At 37.3% G+C, this 20810-nt stretch overlaps 1 protein-coding gene across 1 annotated transcript; it reads right to left on the minus strand.

The window, feature by feature from the left end:
• Positions 1–65: 65 nt before the first annotated feature.
• LOC147385051 (putative receptor-like protein kinase At3g47110) lies at positions 66–19587 on the minus strand. Its single transcript, XM_086425001.1, has 6 exons — positions 19233–19587; positions 18894–19073; positions 18377–18750; positions 17493–18310; positions 16155–17239; positions 66–481 (listed from the first exon to the last, which is right to left on the minus strand). The coding sequence occupies exons 1-6, from the start codon at positions 19585–19587 to the stop codon at positions 78–80; spliced, it is 3216 nt and encodes a 1071-aa protein (XP_086281127.1). The 3' UTR covers positions 66–77.
• Positions 19588–20810: the final 1223 nt, after the last annotated feature.

Consider the following 20810-nt stretch of genomic DNA (forward strand, 5'->3'; position numbering starts at 1 on the left):
TCAAATAAAATTAAAACTACCATACAAATATCAATAATTATTGAGATAAGATGTGCCTTCGCAAATAAAGTTGGGCTCTAATTTGTCTCTCCCCCATTAATCTTGAGCCCTTGATAAGCATCCTTGATCAAACACAATTCCACGACGACATTATTCATCTCCATTCGTTCTCTTGGTGCTTCCATAGAACATGTTACTCCTATTCTGAGCACTAAAACCAGACATTCCCACATTTGTTGGTTTCGATCATTTTGATGTTCTAGAGTATTGGTGACTGCAACATTTTCATCTTCTAAGAATAGACGTGCATCCATAATCTGCATTGCTCGATCAGGCAAAGCCATCTTGACAAAGTTATGAAGGCTTAGATCATCCTTAAACATGTCATTGGTTGGTCTCTTTGCTGTAAACATCTCTAGCAAGAGTATTCCAAAACTATACACATCTCCAAATATAGACACCTCCACACCCATGACATATTCTGCAAATTCATGGATCATGTTATAGTATGCTTCACTAAAATGACCACACACACACACCAAAAAAAAAAAAAAAAAAAGAAGAAGAAGAAGAAGAAGGGAAATACATTTTTTGACATACCTTCCTCGCAATTAAGAAATTGAATTACTTCCATTATACCCAAAATTAGACATGTCTTCCTTGACTACTTCCTTATATTGTAGACACCCCATTTTTGCACTTGCCTGATTAATCAACTCGTCAATCCGATCGCAACGGTTCCCAATGATGGATGTCTATTCTAATGCTTTATTTTGTTACCAGATATATTTCAGAAATCTGGATGAGGTATCTCGAACTGACAAAACTTTAGAAACCACGCTACGCTAGGAAAATACGACTCCAAAAACATAGAAATCATTATTTCGCAAACCAAAAAGAAGCTTCACGATAAAAACCACTAAAAATGACCAAATTATCAAAATACCCCTAACATCAAAACAACCCTAGAACCTACGTTACGCTTAGGAAAATCCATTCAAAACACATAAAACAACAAATCAAAATCAAATAAATCACTTCGTCAACTTTCACAAAATTTGACAAAATTACGAAAATACCCCTCATAAAATTCACGATCATTTGACACAAAAAATTTCATAAATGACAAAAACCAACATTCCCATTGAATTCCTTATGAAAAACTGATTCCAAAACATCTTGAAACATTGAAAAACGACTTAAAATGTAAAAAATCATTTCCGAGGGCAAAACAGTAATTTTACAACTTTAATAATTAAAAATTTTGAAATTAATAAACAAATCATTAAATAATGTAAAGTGAAACATTAAAGTCAATCAAGTAAGACTAAAGTTAATCTTAAAGTCAATCAAGTAAGACTAAAGTCAAGATATTAAAAGTCAACCAAGAAAGACTAAAGTCAAAGAATTAAAGTCAATCTCATAAGACTAAAGTCAAAATCCTAAATCAAAACCCTAATCTAAACAAATCAAGTCAATCTCATAAGACTAAATTCAAAACCCTAATCTAAACTAATCAAGTCAATCTCATAAGACTAAAGTCAAAACCCTAAATTAAAACCCTAAAGACTAAGTCCATCTCATAAGACCAAAGTCAAAACCCTAATTAAAACTCTAAAAGAAACCCTAATCAAACCCTAATGCTTCTAAAAAACTTTATAAAAAGGAGCCTCCACACCCTATTTTCGTATAAAAAAAAAAAACCCTAGGAAAAGTAGGTGAAGAAGCCTCCACAACCTCTCCAAAACCCTAATTTTGGAATCCCAACTACTTACCTAACACCCCTACTTCGATTTCAACCTAAAAAATACCTAGGAATCTCTCAAAAACACCTCAAAAATCCACAACAAATTCAAAGCACCCAGATCCAAGAAGGAGATACCTTACCTCGAAGATTAGAAATCAAATCCGGAGACAGAACGAAGCAAAGAGTACGGTACAAGGAGCAGTTTTACCAGATCTGAGGGAATAGAACCTTTGCGTATTGAAGGTAATATTTTTGTTATATTTTTATCTAGATTTTGTCATTAGCAATGTAGTCTTATTTGGGATAAGTAGAGACCGGCATTGGCTGGGCGGGGTTAGTGCCTAACACCTTCCAACCTCGTAATGTGATCCCCGGATTTAGTTTTTCTGTAGTAGATTAGTTTTTTATCCATGTTAGAGTCAGTTTAGTTCCTAGACCGTAATAACTAGGTGGCGACTCCCAAATCTCAAGGGTCAAAAGTGGATCCGTACACCCCGTGGATAGAGGGCGCTTTCAGTGGCGACTCCGCTGGAGACTATTGAGGATCAAACTTGAAAAACCCCAAGTATGGGAGCATTGCCAAGATGACCTAGTTTTTTTTTTATTATTTAGTTCAATTTATTTTATTTATTTTTCCTGTTTATTTATTTTTGTGACTTGATTGTAGATGATTTTGGGCATTGCATTTTTTTTTCCAATTAAGGATCACTTTTTGATGACCCCTAAATAATGAAAGATTCAAATTGACATATGAAAATGATGGAATGATGAAGGTTGGGACAGTAATGTTAAAACGTTTTTACAAAACATTCTAGTGAGAATTAAGTCTGGGAACCTATTAATAAAACGTAGATCTCATCGAGTAGATTAATTTAGAATCTGAGTTCACTCAATTTCGTTATCAGAAGCCTTAGATATCATCGATGCAAGTTCAATCTGTAAATCTGAAATTGTTGCTGAATGAAGGTTGGGACAGCAATGTTAAAACGTTTTTATAAAACATTTTAGTAAGAATTAAGTCTGGAAACCTATTAATAAAACGTAGATCTCATCGAGTAGATTAATTTAGAATCTGAGTTCACTCAATTTCGTTATCGGAAGCCTTAGATATCATCGATGCAAGTTTAATCTGTAAATCTGGAATTGTTGCTGAATGAAGGTTGGGACAACAATGTTAAAACGTTTTAACAAAACATTTTAGCGAGAATTAAGTCTGGGAACCTATTAATAAAACGTAGATCTCATCAAGTAGATTAATTTAGAATCTGAGTTCACTTAATTTCGTTATTGGAAGCTTTAGATATCATCGATACAAGTTCAATCTGTAAATCTGGAATTGTTTCTGAATGAAGGTTGGGACAGCAATGTTAAAACGTTTTTACAAAATATTCTAGTGAGAACTAAGTCTGGGCACCTATTAATAAAATGTAGATCTTATCGAGTAGATTAATTTAGAACTTGAGTTCACTCGATTTCGTTATCGGGAGCCTTAGATATCATCGATGCAAGTTCAGATTGTATTTTCCTAATTCACAGAAAATCCGAATTTATCTAATGTTGGCACAATTAATGTTCCTGAGAGTGAGCTCATCTCAACCATTGTCATTCTATCATCAATGTAACATCTATTGGAATCTCGATTTATTTTGGATCACCCAAAAGTGATCATTGATTGGACCTTAAAAATTATAAAAATTATGCCTATTGTAATGTTTGTTTGATCAATTATTATATGCCATGCTCATTAATTGATTTGACATGATTTTGACAGATATATTTGTGATATGTTTGCTTTCATCTTAATTTCGATGTGATGGGTTTTGTATTATTTTCTTGATCAATATTCATTTGATATCCATATGTGATGACATAATCTGGCCCATGGGTCCATGTGTTTGAAAAAGGCCCCGGGCACACCCCACCCTGTTTTGCACACACCACATGCACGTTTACTGTTTTGCACACTTACACCTTTTTATATAGCCAACGTGGCACTAGTGCATGGTCCGATCTCTTCGGAGATGCGACGTCATTCATGAAAACCATAACTCCAGTCACGTACCTTAGGGTATATCAAACTGGGGCATCAATACCGTCTGATCAGGTGATTCTGAGAGATGTATTGATGCACCCAGGCTGGAGCGACCTGAGCCTTTTACCTATTGTGAGCCACACAGTCACATGTCCCGATTGCCAACGTAATACTAGTACGTGGTCGGTCCCCTCATGGGATGCCAAACCATTTATGAAAGCTACAACTCTTGATTCGTACCCATAGGTATGTAAAAGATAATCTAAGTATATCAATTGCACTTCTTGGTCAAAACCAGTGCCTAAACGAGATCTTGCCCCGCTGTACCCTACTGTACGAGGGGAATAGACTACGTCTATTCTAGACGAGAGGTATTTAAGTGGGCCCTTGCTCAGCATCGTGCGCCACCTCTCAACTGGAGATCAAACTGACTATTTTTGGCTTCAGAGAAGTGGGTTGAGGTTTTAGATTATCACCTATACGGTATATCAAACCAAGTCACCACGTATCGAAAGGTATATAGGTGTGCTTGGGCAAGGGTGGCCAGATAAAAATGCATTGCACGTAGTAAGCTTAGAGTCTAGAAACCTTTCTTGTAGGTCACGACTCGAACTTGTCGTGCGTGTTCCCGGGTTGTTTATTGAATGGAACCTTTGGATTGATGAATGTATAGATCAGAGTGTATGATTGTCCCCAAAGATCAAAAATGTTGTTTTTGGAAATTAAAATGGGTGCACCAACCCAATAAAAAATCCATTTTAAACTTGACCCAGTCCATCTCGATCCAACGATCATTATGGGCCAAGCCATTTGAATCAAAATGAAATTCAAACTTTTTTCTGATTCGGATTTTAAACCCATTTTAAAAGAAGAAAAATGTTTTTCAGAAGAGAAATGTTTTTCAAAAGTAAAATATTTTCTGGAAGAATAAAATTTTCCAAAAGGAAATGCTTTCCCAAAAAGTTTTCTAAAAGAAAATATTTTCTAAAAAAAAGAAAAGGAAGAAAAATATTTTTTAGAAAAAAATGATTTACAAAAAATCTATTTTTGCATGAAAAATTATTGAAATATGTTTGTGGAAGTTGTTATTCATGAAAACATTATTTGTCAATATTTTTCAAGAGTGCAATAAAATTATTTTTCTGAATAATCATTACATTAATGAATTGTTTAATGGATTGGTGCACAAAATTCAATAAAATCTCAAAGTTCATTTAAAATGTTATCAAGGGGGTGACACTGAAATTGGTTAAATTCACCTTCAAAGAGGTTTAAGGGTTATCATTGTGTCTAAGCTCAATCGTCCATCGTCTAGCTAGGGTTGTAAATCCGGTCAGTTAGAGTAAACGTCAATATCAAATCAACAGTCAGAAATGACCTCAAAATTTTTCAACATCGTCCAGTTGTTCTTTGAAAATCACAGTGCTTCAATCCTACCGGTTATAAGCAATATCTCAGTCCTCAGTCCTAATCAAACTCGTGTGGGTACTTGTCTTAAGTTTTCATGAGTCATTTGGGTTAGCTCGAATCCTTTTTTCCAGCAAGGTCTTCCTTAGATTGAGTCTACTCTTTCCTATTGAGTCAAGTTAGTTCATCGAGTCTATAGAGGTGTCTGTTGCCCCATCTGAAATTGATCGGATAAAGGAAATTTTTGAATACCTCGAGCTCATTAACGAATTAACTAATAATTTGATAGATTTCGTTTCTGAACAAGAAGATAAGAGTCGGGCTCAACTTTTAATCGAGAAAGGAAAGGTCTTTGACCTCGAAACAAAAAATAATTCCTAAAGAGATTCAAATAGAAATCATCTTATCCCTAAAGGAATACGAGGGGATAATGAATTTACTCAAAAATTTTAAAAGACTTGTTCGTGTGATCATATGAGGGTATGTTAGGTACATGCTTGGGTGTTGTTCAACACGGAATAGATACTCGTCTATATCGATGGAATCAAAGAAGATGTTATAAAATGTATCAGCACTATCCTTACTACATCTTGAGTTTCAAATCACATATTGTCAGTCGATATGGGGGTACCTTTTGAACTGATCTCTGATAATGGGTCGTACTTCAAAGCATAAATCATTACTCTATGTTTAAAGTTGAAGATCCGGAAGCACAAATCATCCCCCTACCGTCCTCAGATCAATGGAACGGTTGAAGCAGTTAGTAAGAGTCTCAAGACTATCATCAGGAAAATGTGTCAATCACATCGAGATTGGTCAGAAAAATTATCATTCACGCTATGGACATATCGAACTTCAATTCGATCCTCTATTGGAGCTACTCCCTACTCCTTAGTGTATGGCATGGAAGCAATCTTGCCAGTTGAAATAGAAATTTCGTTACTCAAGGTCTTGTTGGAAAATCATTTGTTAGAAACAGATTGGGTTCGTTAGCAGTATGAATAATTAAAATTTGATCGAAGAAAACGAGTTAAAGCCCTGTACCATGTGCAAGCTTAGTTAAAAAGAGTCACCCGTGCATTTGACAAAAAGGTCAAAGCTCATCATTTACAAATCAAGGACTTAACTATAGACTTCAAAGAAAATTGAACACTCCTCCTCGACTATAGGAGAAAGTCTGAACCCAATTGGAGAAATTCATTCATTAAGGAAATACTGTCTGGAAAAGTCGTCAGACTTCAAGATCATGATAGAAGTGAACTACTAGAGTCAACCAACCTTGACCGAATCAAATGGTATTACATTTAAGGAGGTCATCTTTGGCCGAATCAATTTTCCTGCTACCCAGTTCATTATCTCCTTTCACAGCCCTTTGCAGCCTTTTAAAGAAAAAAATGATGCCTTTTTTCTTTCTCAGCCCGATCACCTAACATAGGGGAGGGAAAATCCAAACTACGTTTTGACCTGATCCCAAAAATTTGGGGTACGTAGGCAACCTGAGAAGTTACTTTAGGCCCGACCACATAAAAAAAATAAAAATAGATTCTCCGACAAAGAAAAAATCTAAAAAGAAAAAAATTCAAAAGAAAAAATTATCAAAGTGGGGAAGAAAATTCAAGGAAAAAGAAAATAATTCAAGATGAAATGCCACACAAGGGGCATTCGGGTTTTTGAGCCTCAAAATTCCTTTCTTTTTATGTCTAGTCCTAAGCCTACCTATAAAAGTCCTCCTAAGTACCGTGTGGAAAAGTCAAGGAGGGCAGCAAAGCATGATCAGACAGTAATTCTAGAAGTTCAGAGGAGAAAAAAAAGATAAAAAAATGATAAAGCCTGCTAAGTTGAAAACCCAAAAAGGGCGACTTAGGCAAAAATTAAGGCAAGCTCGCAAGGTTGAAAATCTGAAAGGACAACTTTGGCAACAATCAGAGCCAAGAAAAAAGAAAGAGCTCGCTAGATTGAAACCTGAAAAGGCGATCTAGGCAAAAGTTAGAGCAAGCTCGCTAGATTGAAAACCTGAAAAGGCGATTTAGGCAAAAGTTAGAGCGACAAAGAAAAATAAAAGAAAATCCCAAACTGAGAGCGGTCCGACCTGAAACATCAGAAGTCCGAATAATCAAGGTCAATACTTAGCTTAAACCAGGCATAGACTCGGAAGTCACAAGTATCTTGTCTACGATTGATCTGAAAATTCTTACTTCCCCAAGTGAACTAAGGGAGAGAAGGATGAATTCTATGATGAGTCTCAAAAGAAAATATTTTGTTCTCTTGAGCCTGACTCAAAATATTCAATAAAATTAATCAAAATAAAAAAATTAGATCTTTATTGCGCTTGTAGTAATCAAATATTTTAAACCTTCATACAAGGGGCATTTTCTTTTTCTTCTAAATATGTAATTTTCCCCTTATGCTAGGGGCATTTTTTAATGATGCGTTCAATTATCTTCAATGCCATGCTTATTGTCAAACCAGGGGCATTTTGTTTTTGAGTAATGTTAATCCTAAAAGATAATGGGAACCCTAAACTTAAGGTTACCCTCTTGATAACAGTTTTTCGAAGAACCCTTGAGGTTCAAAAGAAATAAAAACTCAGGTTTTAAATTCATAAAACTTTTGAATAAAATCTTGAGGTTCAAACAAATGCATTTTGAATCTCACATAGGATAGGGCATTCATTCTGTCCCAGATCTATTCATTCCCAGATTCAACCCCTCTTTTCCAGATTTCATTTTCAATCATTTCTTTCCCAGATCTGTTCCTTCATTCTTAGTTTTACTCAGTCAGTTACCACCGAGGGTTTTCTTGGAATTATGCTCAGATGCCGCCAAGGGTTTTCTTGGAACTATGCTTAGATACCGCCAAGGGTTTTCTTGGAATTATGCTCAGATGCTGCCGAGGGTTTTCTCGGAACTATGCTCAGATGCCACCGAGGATTTTCTTGGAACTATGCTCAGATACCGCCAAGGATTTTCTTTGAATTATGCTCAGATGCCGCCGAGGGTTTTCTCGGAATTATGCTCAGATGCCGCCAAGGATTTTCTTGGAACTATGCTCAGATACCGCCAAAGATTTTCTTGGAATTATGCTCAGATGCCGCCGAGGGTTTTCTCGGAATTATGCTCAGATGCCGCCAAGGGTTTTCTTGGAACTATGCTCAGATATCGCTAAGGGTTTTCTTGGAATTATGCTCAGATGCCGCCAAGGATTTTCTCTTAACTATACTCAGATGCCGCCGAGGGTTTTCTCGGAATTATGCTCAGATGCCGCCAAGGGTTTTCTTGGAATTATACTCAGATACCGCCGAGGGTTTTCTCGGAACTATGCTCAGTTACCGCCGAGGGTTTTCTTGGAATTATGCTCAGATGCCGCCAAGGGTTTTCTTGAAATTATGCTCAGATACCGCCGAGGGTTTTCTCGGAACTATGCTCAGATGCTGCCGAGGGTTTTCTCGGAACTATGCTCAGATGCCGCCGAGGATTTTCTTGGAACTATGCTCAGATATCGCCAAGGATTTTCTTGGAATTATGCTTAGATGCCGCCGAGGGTTTTCTCGGAATTATGCTCAGATGCCGCCAAGGATTTTCTTGGAACTATGCTCAGATACCGCCAAGGGTTTTCTCGGAATTATGCTCAGATGCCGCCGAGGGTTTTCTCGGAATTATGCTCAGATGCCGCCGAGGGTTTTCTTGGAACTATGCTCAGATATCGCCAAGGGTTTTCTTGGAATTATGCTCAGATGCTGCCAAGGGTTTTCTCTGAACTATGCTCAGATGCCGCCGAGGGTTTTCTCAGAATTATGGTCAGATGCCGACAAGGGTTTTCTTGAAATTATGCTCAGATACCGCCGAGGGTTTTCTCGGAACTATGCTCAGTTACCGCCGAGGGTTTTCCTGGAATTATGCTCAGATGCCGCCAAGGGTTTTCTTGGAATTATGCTTAGTTGCCGCCAAAGGTTTTCTTGTAACTATGCTCAGATGCCGCCAAGGGTTTTCTCGGAACTATGCTCAGTTACCGCCAAGGGTTTTTCTCGGAATTATGCTCAAATGCCGCCAAGGGTTTTCTTGGAATTATGCTCAGTTGCCGCCAAGGGTTTTCTTGGAACTATGCTCAGATACCGTCAAGGATTTTCTTGGAATTATGCTCAGATGCCGTCGAGGGTTTTCTCGGAACTATGCTCAGATGCCGCCGAGGGTTTTCTCGAAATTATGCTCAGATGCCGCCAAGGGTTTTCTTGGAATTATGCTCAGATGCCGCCGAGGGTTTTCTCGGAATTATGCTCAGATACCGCCAAGGATTTTCTTGGAATTATGTTCAGTTACCGCCGAGGGTTTTCTCGGAATTATACTCAGATGCCGCCCGCCGAGGGTTTTCTCGGAATTATGCTCAGTTACCGCCGAGGTTTTCTCGGAATTATGCTCAGATGCCACCGAGGGTTTTCTCGGAACTATGCTCAGATACCGCCGAGGGTTTCTCGGATTTATACTCGGTTTATGCTAAGCTTAACTCAATTTATATTCATTTTGTGCTCAGATTTTACTCAAATTCTTTGAAATCTATCTCAGATTTTATGTCCACACACTTGCACAGTTGTTACATCAGTCAAGGAGAATTTTCTAAAATTCAAAGATCTGACACTGCCAGTGAGAGCTCGCGCTCAAGGACCTGACATTTTTTTTTAAGTTCAGGGAAAATTTTACCCTTAAGGATCCGAACACCCTGACGAATTGCTAAATCAAGCTGCAAAATGAACTGTCACTAGCTTTGACATTCGGATATCGCACTATCTACCAAAATAGATTTGTTATCTAGTTTGCTTCAACCCTTTGCCAAAGAGGGGCATCTGTAGACACCCCATTTTTGCACTCGCCTGATTAATCAACTCGTCAATCCGATCGCAACGGTTCCCAATGATGGATGTCTATTCCAATGCTTTATTTTGTTACTAGATATGTTTCAGAAATCCGGATGAGGTATCTCGAACTAACAAAACTTTAGAAACCACGCTACGCTAGGAAAATACGACCCCAGAAACATAGAAATCATCATTTCGCAAACCAAAAAGAAGCTTCACGATAAAAACCACTAAAAATGATCAAATTATCAAAATACCCCTAACATCAAAACAACCCTAGAACCTACGTTACGCTTAGGAAAATCCATTCAAAACACATAAAACAACAAATCGAAATCAAATAAATCACTTCGCCAACTTTCACAAAATTTGACAAAATTACGAAAATACCCTTCATAAAATTCACGACCATTTGACACAAAAATTTTCATAAATGACAAAAACCAACATTCCCATTGAATTCCTTACGAAAAATTGATTCCAAAACATCTTGAAACATTGAAAAACGACTTAAAACGTAAAAAATCATTTCCAATGGCAAAATAGTAATTTTACAACTTTAATAATTAAAAATTTTGAAATTAATAAACAAATCATTAAATAATATAAAGTGAAACATTAAAGTCAATCAAGTAAGACTAAACGACTGTCATTAGCAATGTAGTCTTATTTGGGATAAGTAGAGACCGGCATTGACCGGGCGGGGTTGGTGCCTAACACCTTCCAACCTCGTAATGTGATTCCCAGATTCAGTTTTTCTGTAGTAGATTAGTTTTTTATCCATGTTAGAGTCAGTTTGGTTCCTAGACCGTAATAACTAGGTGGCGACTCCCAAATCTCTAGGGTCAAAAGCGGATCCGCGCACCCCACGGATCGAGGGCGCTTTCATATATCAAGTCTAATAGAAAATAACAAACTACCCCTTACATGGTTGAAATTAAAATTTAGAAAGCAAGGTGCATGGTTATTTTAGTGAGATAGATTTGGTAAAAAATATAAGGAAAATGCTGAACTGACATCGTTTCACACATTGCTGATGTGGATGTGTGTATAGAACCATAGATGATTTTCATTGTGATACGAGTGAGCATCATCAATGATTCTGTACATACAATGTGTGAATCGATGTTACTTTTAATGTCACTCTCGCATGACTCAAATAATAATGACTAAGGGACTCAAGTAAAATTCTCCAAATCCATGAGAGAGACTAGTTGAAAGCCCCAAATAACACTGGAGATTTGGAGACAGACCATTTCTTCTTATTTATTTAGTGAATGAAAATCTAGAGATGGTCCACCAGATCTTCTTTTAATTTATTATTTTCTTACTTTGTCCTTTTTATCACCAATTTTGCAGGGAATTTACTAAATTATCCCCCAAAAAAATAATTTAATATCCCATTTTGTCCATTTTATTTGTCGTCTAATATCCTTTTCTTTCTCATGGTTCTCTCCAAGGAAAAAAAAATGGAAAAATTAGTTCATGCACCCACTACGTCATAATGCGCTAAAACCAACTGTCCAAGACAGTCATTTTTGAAAAAAACGACTGCCCTTACGGTCGGAAAAAAAGTCGTTTTAAAATGAGTGGTTTTTAAAAAACGACTGTTCTTGACAGTCGAGAAAAAACGACTGTCTTTAACAATCGGTAAAAATAACTGTCCTTAACAGTCGGGAAAAACGATAGTCAAAATGACTGTCTTTGACAGTCAGAAAAAATGACGGTCTTTGACAGTCGTTTATTTACAAGTGCACACATATGACAGTCACTGTCTGTATTTTTTTTTTTTTTTTATAAATTAAATTTTTTTTATATATTTATAAATTAAAAAAAAAAAACTCAATAGCTAAAAAATGCAAATTGAGGCTGTATCATCATTTGTATCATCCATTTCAATGTAATAATTTTTTTATTAAAAACAATGTGTGAGATCCAATAGAAAACCCCACAATGTCACAACAAATTAATACTACGACAATGACTTAATGTAATAGTTTGGGCATTACTTAATTGTAATAGTTTGGGTATCACTTAATGAAAATGGTTCCATGATAGGTTGAGTCCAGATTCCTATGGAAGAAATGTGGGAGATATTGCTCTCTGCACTTGTTATCTAATCTCTATCCAACTGCACCCATTATTTCTTCTCAACCTCCTCCTCTTCATCATCTTCTTCAACTTTTCAGCTTCACCTCAATCGCCATTATCCTCATATAAGTTCGACAACAACAAACAGCACCCTGCACTCTCAAGCTCGAGCTCATACACATTCTTAGCCGTTATTTCTGCAAGTTCAATGTTTCCATGATTCCTACATGCCCCTAACAATGCTCCACAAACAAATGAATCAGGGTTGATGGGCATTTTCTTAATCGAATCATAAGCTTCATTGAGATCACCTGCGCGACTTACAAGATCCACCATGCATGCATAATGCTCTGACCTTGGTTCAATCTTATGTTCTTCTCGCATCAAATGGAAAATTTTCCATCCAACTTCAACCATTCCAACATGACTACAAGTTGTGAGGGCTGTTGTGAAAGTTAGGTGATCCAACTGTACTTTTTCCTTCACCATCCGATTGAAGAGCGCAATTGCTTCATTACAGTATCCGTGATTTGCATATCCAAAAATCATAGAGTTCCAAGTAACTGTGTTTTTCTTGCTCATCTTGTTAAACAACGTCCTAGCTTCGTGTATGAAACCACACTTAGCATACATGTCAACAAGAGAGCTACTCACGAATATGTCTTCTTCTACTCCAGCCACCAATGCATAGCCATGAATCTCTTTTCCACACTTTGAATCTGCCACAGTTGCACAAGCAGTCAAGATGGCACTAACTGTAAATTGGGCTTTTCTCCTGTTAATTTCATTACCAGATCAGGTCCTTATCATATTCGAGGTAGCAATTCAGGACTCCCCGAGTCGTAAATGCAAATCAAGTTCGGGAAGATTTAGCTTTTAATTTACGCATATCCCATATGCAGTCCTCTGGCAAGGCCTGGACAATGACCATTCTACTATGGTCATACGGAAAACAAAGTTAGTTAAATGATATCTATATGGAAAGTGCTACTTACTCGAAGCATGGCTGCTACTTCTTCCTTGGTCTCAGGATGCTTACTAAGGAACATTCAGCAACGAAATGGACAACTTGACAGGCACATAAAGCACCCCATTGAGATTCAAGAACCTCATCTAAGAGACATATATTTACAGATGGAAAGTAGACATATTAATACAGAAGCCAACATGGTTACTAATGTGGAGCTCACAAACATATTAATACATTCACAAGCACTTTCTGAATGTGGAAAGTGTACTAGCATTAGTTGTTACCATCCTTAGAACAAGTCTTCCATTTAATCTATATAAGCTTTGTACAGTCAAAAGTAAGAGGTGGGAGTAGGGAAAAAAAATCACTTGGAAACAGAGATTAAGAGCATCATCTCCTTGTGAATTCCTGAGGCTCGAGAATCACAAGGTCCCCAATTGTTGATGAATTGGACCATGATTCATATGGACAATTAGTTTGAGAAGCTTACAAAGTGATCATTCCCACAACTTAGAAGAAGTTCTGGTTGAAGAGGATTGCAGTGAAGCCCCGCAAGTTTTGTTGTTCGAGCGCATATCCACCCTGCAAAAAGCATAGGAGAATAATAGAACCCAATTCAGTATAAATACTTGTATTTTATAATAATAACTGTACTATAACATAATAAAATAAAGTGCCAAGTAAGTATAGGAGGATTGCCACCATCTCCACTTTTTACTTTCAATGGGAAACTATAACCAAATATGCAACCAGATTTGGATAGTCAATAAAAAGAAGGATAAATATTACATAAGAATAATATAATTGCCATCATCACTTATCATAGATTAAGAACGCTAAGGACAGTGAAAGAAACAGTAATAAAAATACGCAATACAATTGCTTGTTGCAAGGCTGCTCGCTAAGTCCTATGATCTTGAATTCCATATTGTTGTGAATCGCTTTAACCGTCAAGTTCTTCAGCATTTTTTTGGCCTGCACACACCCCTATGATACGAGATGACAACATGAACAGAAAATAAGAAAGTAAGAATTAAAGATTGAAAGCTTATGCATCCAAGAGGATCAAAGCCTCTTTTCTACTATAGGCTGTCTATAGTTTGAATGGAACTCCAAAAACTCCCAAGACTCTAGAAAGATTGAAACACGAGAGATAAAGATCTAAACCAACTCCAACAAATTCCAAAAAATAAAAATAAAAAACTCGTTGCTCCACCACTATGAATGTGGCTTTCATGGTGAATTTGAGAGCCTGAATGGGTTCTGAAGAAGATGATCAGAGTGATAATTGCATCACCAGAAGATTTAAAATAAAAATGAGAGATGTGTCATAGGGCAGCCAGGGGCCAAGGCATCAACTTTAGATGCCTGCAATGAAAAGGATTAAAGTTTTCAGTATTACTTACAGAATCAAGGTTGTCCATCATATTTCAGCTAATTCAATCATACATGTAAATAAACATTAGCAACAGACAACAAGTACATTATACATAAAGCAGAACAGAACAATGATAGTTAAGATGAGTTATTGGTGAAACCCAATCAACAATTAACACTTTCTTAGCATTTTCATTCTGAACTGCCAATACTACTAGAAGTAAAGAAGGTTTTATAATAAAATTGGAATTTTCCAATTTAGAGGACTGAATATGTGTCAAATGTTCAAGTTGGTAATTGGAATATGTGACAAGAACCTGAGGCCCAATGAAACTAGTAGGAAAGAAACTCAAGCTGAATAATTATCAGTAGATAATTAGAGTTGATTATCAGCAGGCCCTAGTTGGCTAGCACAAATACACAAGAACAGTTATGTAGTTAAGTGCAAATAATGTCTGCACAAGAAAATATAAGAATTTTCCTATCATGAAATAAGGATCCTAACATGAATACTGATATTGATTTAGATAGAATGGATTGGAGGAATAGGATTTGTTCAACCAATCCCATATATTTTAGAATTATTACACTAAAACCACAAGAGCTTCAAACCATAGCTAGTGTATTTAACCCACATTCACTAGTTTTCACTAATTTATTCTAGGCTCCAATACCACTGAGAAGAAAACATCTATGCTCTTGTAACATAGGAGCATCTACAAACCAAATAATTGTAAAGGCTTCTTCAACCTGTGTGTGTGTGTGTGTGTTTGCATGGGTGGGTGGGTGCGTGTCAGCGTACGTCTGTGCAAGTGAGCGAATGCGTGTGGATTACTAATAACCTGAAGCTCATACTAGTGTGTCTGAGTATTGATCACTTGAAGCTCATGTGCACATGTGGGTGTGGCTGTGCGGGTGCAGGCATGTGCTTGTGTTAAGATGAATCATGATGTGCAGAGTGATATTCGGAAACCCATTGTTTTATATATGCAGAGTGATATTCAATATCCTCTCAAGTGTTCTAACAACAATATGTGGGCACTCATTTTTAAACAAATATGACGTAGTGACCTTACATACCAAGGGACTTCTTTCTAAATCCCCCCAATTTTTTTTGTTTTTTTTATAGTAACTTGATCATCCATTTAGTAATTTCCCCCCCCCCCCCTTCAATTAGTGAGATCGATTGATGGTTCAAATTGTCGAAATCTACAACTCAAATTATTGAGATCAACCTTTGTTCCAGTCCTCGACATAAAAAATTATAAATTGTTGAACCCGATGTTTGAACTTGGACCCTCGAGATAAATAATAAAATTTCAAGATCGACCTCGTTACAATCATTGATCTTGATGTTTCATAATCAATCATTCAGATCAAAGATTAAAATTGTTGATATCAACAATGTGAATAATTGACATCAACAATTTGAACCGTCAAGCTCGACAATTTGAGTCCACAGTTTTATCGGGGTGAGGGGCATTTAGAAAGACGTCCCTCTAGTAGGATCTACTAAGTAACTTTTCAAGAAAAGCGAAAGTATCTTATAGCATCTATATGAAGGGCTTACCATCCTGCTTATGCAACTTAAATAGATTATAATAGCACATATTAAATCTAGATGTTCATTAACAATTGATTAAGGGGAAAACAATAACAAAAATACAATTGAAATTCATACCTGGAGGAATGTACCCAACAGAGCCTTTAATAGCAATTGAGTTTGACTGACTTTGTATAAAACAATCAGATGAGATAGAAAGAACCTTTGCTAAGCCAAAATCACTGACATGGGCGATCATATCGACATCAAGAAGAACATTGCTTGGTTTCAAATCAAGGTGAACAATTATTGTCGGACAATGATGGTGAAGATAATCTAATGCTGAAGCAACATCAACGGCAATATTTAGCCTTTGAATGAAGCTTAAATTCCTCATACCATGCTCTTGCTCATCAACACTTGGATGCAACCAGCTTTCTAGACTTCCATTAGGCATAAACTCGAGCACAAGAGCTTTAAAGTCATTACCTCGAAAATCCACACTTGAGCAAGAACTCAAGGTCTTAAGGAGATTTCGATGTCTGATGTTTCTCAAGGCTTTGCACTTAGAAATGAAACTTTTCGAAGCTCCTCGTTGTTGAAGGTGGAGTACCTTGATCGCAACCACTGTTTCATACTGATGAAGAACACCTTTATACACAGAACCATAACTTCCACTACCAATCTGATTGGCTGCAGAGAAACCATCGGTGGCCTTGACGATCTCTCCATAAGAAACCCTAACATGTTGATCCACAATTGAAAATGTGGATGATAGTTTCTTTCTTGATTTTCTCCTCGCATGAAGAATAAGAATGCATGACATGATCGAAATCAAGCTTATAACCACACCAACTACTAAGAAAATTTCTTTGAAAGAATGAGAATTTCGGTGTTTCTTAGATTGTTGGATAGGGCAAACTGGTAATTGCAATTCGGAAATTCCACCACAAAGATTATTGTTCCCAAATATTGAAATCGCACTTGCATTTTTGAAGACACCTTTTGATGGTACTTTGCCCTCTAGATGGTTTAGAGACAAATTCAAACCAAGCAAATCGGACAAATTCTCTAACTCTCTTGGAATTTTTTCAGATAAGTTATTGCGTGAAAGATCTAAATATTGAACACCTCTCAAAGAAGCAAAAGATGAAGGAATATTTTCACGAAAGAAGTTTCCATCCATGTGAAGTCGTTCAAGTGAGAAACAATCACCAAGTAAACTAGGTATTTCACCAGATAATTTATTTTTAGAGACATAATTCACCAAGATTTTTCAAACTACCAACTTCCGTTGGTATGGATCCGATCAAAGAGTTAAGGGATAAGTCGAGGGTTATTAGAAAGGAGGGAAGTTTGGGTATAGAACCGTTAAGGTTGTTTTGAAATAGAGTTAAGAATTGTAAATTTCGACAATTCTCAAGACTCCAGGGAATGTTTCTTGTCAAGTTGTTCTGATCTAAAAATAGTATGTACAGTAAGGTGAGATTTCCTATGGAGGATGAGATCTGCCCAGACAGTTTGTTTCCTTCTAAGTATAATTCTTGTAGCTTTTGAAGCTTCTCAACACTGTTGGGAATACTACTTGTGAAAAAGTTATAATCTAGAGTCAATCTAGCTAAATTGACAAGGTTCCCAATCCCTAGAGGGATGCTTCCAACTATTTGATTTGATCCTTGAAAAAGGATTTGGAGTTTTGTGGAGAGATTGGCTACAGAGTTGGGTAACATACCTCCAAAATTATTATAACTTAAAGCCAACACTTTTAGATTGCTGCAATTAGTTAAGGAAGTGAAGAAATTTAAATCATCAACTTTCCCACGTCCAAGACTATTGGAGCCCAAGTTTAGCAAACTTAGATGACGTAGGCCTCCGAAAATAATAGGGACTGATCCAATAAAACTGTTTCTAGCCATATCAAGAGTTCGAAGTTGTGAAGCATTAGACAATGAAGGGGGTATCGATCCTATAAGTTGGTTTTCAAAGATAGAAAGTTCTTGAAGGTTAGGAAGACCAACGCTGATGTCGGGTGGAAGACTACCCAACAATTGGTTAGATACCATATATATTTGCATAAGTGACGAGATATTAAAAAGCCATGGAGGGACCATACCAGATAGTTGATTCCCACCAATTTTGAATACAATTAAACTTGTAAGCTGACGTAGAGAATCTGGAATGCTTCCCTCGAGGCTATTCTCCCCTAGATAGACTTCTTCAAGAGAGGAAATGTTCCCCAAAGAAGGTGGAATACCTCCAGTTAGATTGTTTTTGGAAATGGCAAGTACAAGAAGCTTAGATAAGGAGCCAAAATGAACTGGAATTTCGTCGAAGAGGTTATTCCTTGTTAGATTGATCACTTTGAGGTTTGAGCAATTGGACAGACTAGTCGGAATCTTGCCTTTTAAAGAATTGTTTGTCAAATAGAGAAACTTAAGTCGAAATAAATGACCGATTTCTTGTGGGATTTCACCTTGGAAGGCGTTGTCTTGGAGGTAGATGGACTTTAGGAAGGATAGATTTCCAATGTAAGGTGAAATAGAACCCACCAAGTTGTGGGATTGTAGGTTCAAGTTCACCACTCTTCGATGTCGACGACCACATGTAACACCTGGCCAGTCACAGAAATGGAGTGAATCGTTCCATGAGCTCATGACCCGTAGTGGATCTTGAGTTATCTGGCTCTTGAAGGCAAACAAAGCGAATCGATCGGTTTCGTTTGTCGCAGCTTGTACTACACAAGAGCTCATCATGATGCACCATAGATGGATGAATTATTCACCATCAATTTTGTGAAGTTTGGTAGCAGGTGAAAAGGGGTTGCTTAGGGGTTTGGCATTGTCCATAGAGCATTTTTTGAGGAGATCCGCAATATACTGGCGTTGGGTGAGCTGAAGACCATGGGAGGAATGGAGAACTTCAAACCCAAGAAGAAATTTAGCCGGCCAAGATCTTTAACGGTAAACTCCGTGCTGAGCTGATGTATAAGAGACATGATGGTTGATTTGGAGTTTCGAGTGATAATTAAGTCATCCACATAGGTTAAGACGTAAGTAACTACACCAGAATGAGAGAAGATAAAAGGTAACGTGTTCATTTTAAAAGGCGAAAATCTGTTGGTTATGAGAAAAGAACTGAGACGAGCAAACCATGCACGATGAGCTTGCTTCAAGCCATATAGAGATTTTCATAAATGGCATACATGATTGAGATAACAGGAATCTATAAAATCAGGGGGTTGTTTCATGTAAACTTCCTCTTGTAATTCACCATGTAAGAAAGCATTACGGACATCAAGTTGCCGAATTGACCAGTTAAGTCCCATAGCTAAGCATAGACTAGTACGAATTGTGACAGGTTGGATCACAGGACTGAATGTTTCATGATAATCAACACCTTCTTGTTGATTAAACCCTTTGGCGACGAGGCGTGCCATATGGCGTTCAATGGTGCAGTCTGCTCGTTTTTTTATGCGAAATATCCACTTGCAACTGACTATGTTGGAGGTGGACTGAGAGGGAACTAGTGTCCATGTCCCATTTTTGAGGAGTGCTTGGAATTCATCAACCATTGCAGCACGCCAAAATGGGTTCTTTGAAGCTTCTGTGATTGAAGTAGGGACTGGTGCATCATTTGAGGTGGCAAGATAGCAAGAGGGTAAAGGGTAGCGGGTGGCAACATTAAGGACCTTTGGTTTGCGAGTACCATCTCTAGTGCGGGTCACCATATGATGAGTACGACCTATAGGGATGGTAGTTGACTATTGAGGGATTGGTTCCTGAGTAAATTGAATTTCAATATTAGGAGTTGGTGCAATTGCTGATGGAGATATAATGTGTGAAGAAGGTTGAACGTTGTTTGATGATGTTATTGGTGAGGAAGACCTTGGAAGAACCGGTGGTGACGGCACAAATGTAGCTCGTGGAGAAGGTTGGGTTGTCTTGCTTGGGCTATCTGCAAAAGGAAACTAAGATTCATCAAATTTAACATTGCCGCTGATGTAGATGAGGCCATTTTTTGGATCAAAACATCTGTAACCATGATGGTTTGGGTTGTAGCCAAGGAAGATGCATTTTGTCGACCGAAATTTGAATTTTTGATTACGATATGGACGAAGACACGGGTAGCATGCACAACCGAAGATCTTCAAGAATGGGTAATCAGGTGGTGTTCCAAACAATTTTGCCAATGGAGAGATATTCTTTGTTACTGGAGATGGCATTCGATTTATCAAATAGACTGCCGTATCGAATGCGAAGTCCCAAAAATGCATTGGAAGAGACCCGTGAGCGATTAAAACAAGTCATGTTTCAACTATATGTCGATGTTTTCGTTATGCCGAACCATTTTGTTGATGCGTATGTAGACACGAGAGGCGATGTCCAATACCACAAGAGACAAGAAAAGAAGAGTGCGATCGATATTCACCGCCCCAATCAGATTGGAGAAATTTTATTTTATTTGTTAAACAATAATTCGACATGCTTTTTGAATCGAATGAAGCAGTTCAGTACATCACTTTTCTGAACAAATGGAAAGATCCAAGTAAATTTGCTAAATGCGTCCATAAAATGCACATAATATTTATTGCCATTAAAATAACTAAGTGGAGCAGGGCCCCAAACATTAGAATAAATTAAATGAAGAGGTTCAGAGATCGAAGTGGATGTTGAGGGAAAGGGGAGGGAGTGGCTCTTTCCTTTTTGACAAGCATCACACCGATCTCTCATTATTGAAAGTAAAATGCATGCCAAGTTTCTGAAGAATGCTCCGAGTAGTGCGAAATGCTGGATG

Source organism: Akebia trifoliata, chromosome 15, assembly GCF_017979445.1.
Source record: "Akebia trifoliata isolate Shusen 1 chromosome 15, ASM1797944v1, whole genome shotgun sequence".
Lineage (NCBI taxonomy): Eukaryota > Viridiplantae > Streptophyta > Magnoliopsida > Ranunculales > Lardizabalaceae > Akebia > Akebia trifoliata.

What these genes read in the sequence shown, in the direction of transcription:
- LOC147385051 (XM_086425001.1), bottom strand. Translation starts at nt 19,587, where the DNA reads ATGGTTGATGAATTCCAAGCACTCCTCAAAAATGGGACATGGACACTA. An exon ending in CCCTGATTTTATAGATTCCT is followed by an intron (nt 19,074 to 19,232) that starts GTTATCTCAATC and finishes ATTCTGGTGTAG; the next exon opens with TTACTTACGTCTTAACCTAT. An exon ending in CCAATTGCTCAAACCTCAAA is followed by an intron (nt 18,311 to 18,376) that starts GTGATCAATCTA and finishes TCCTTATCTAAG; the next exon opens with CTTCTTGTACTTGCCATTTC.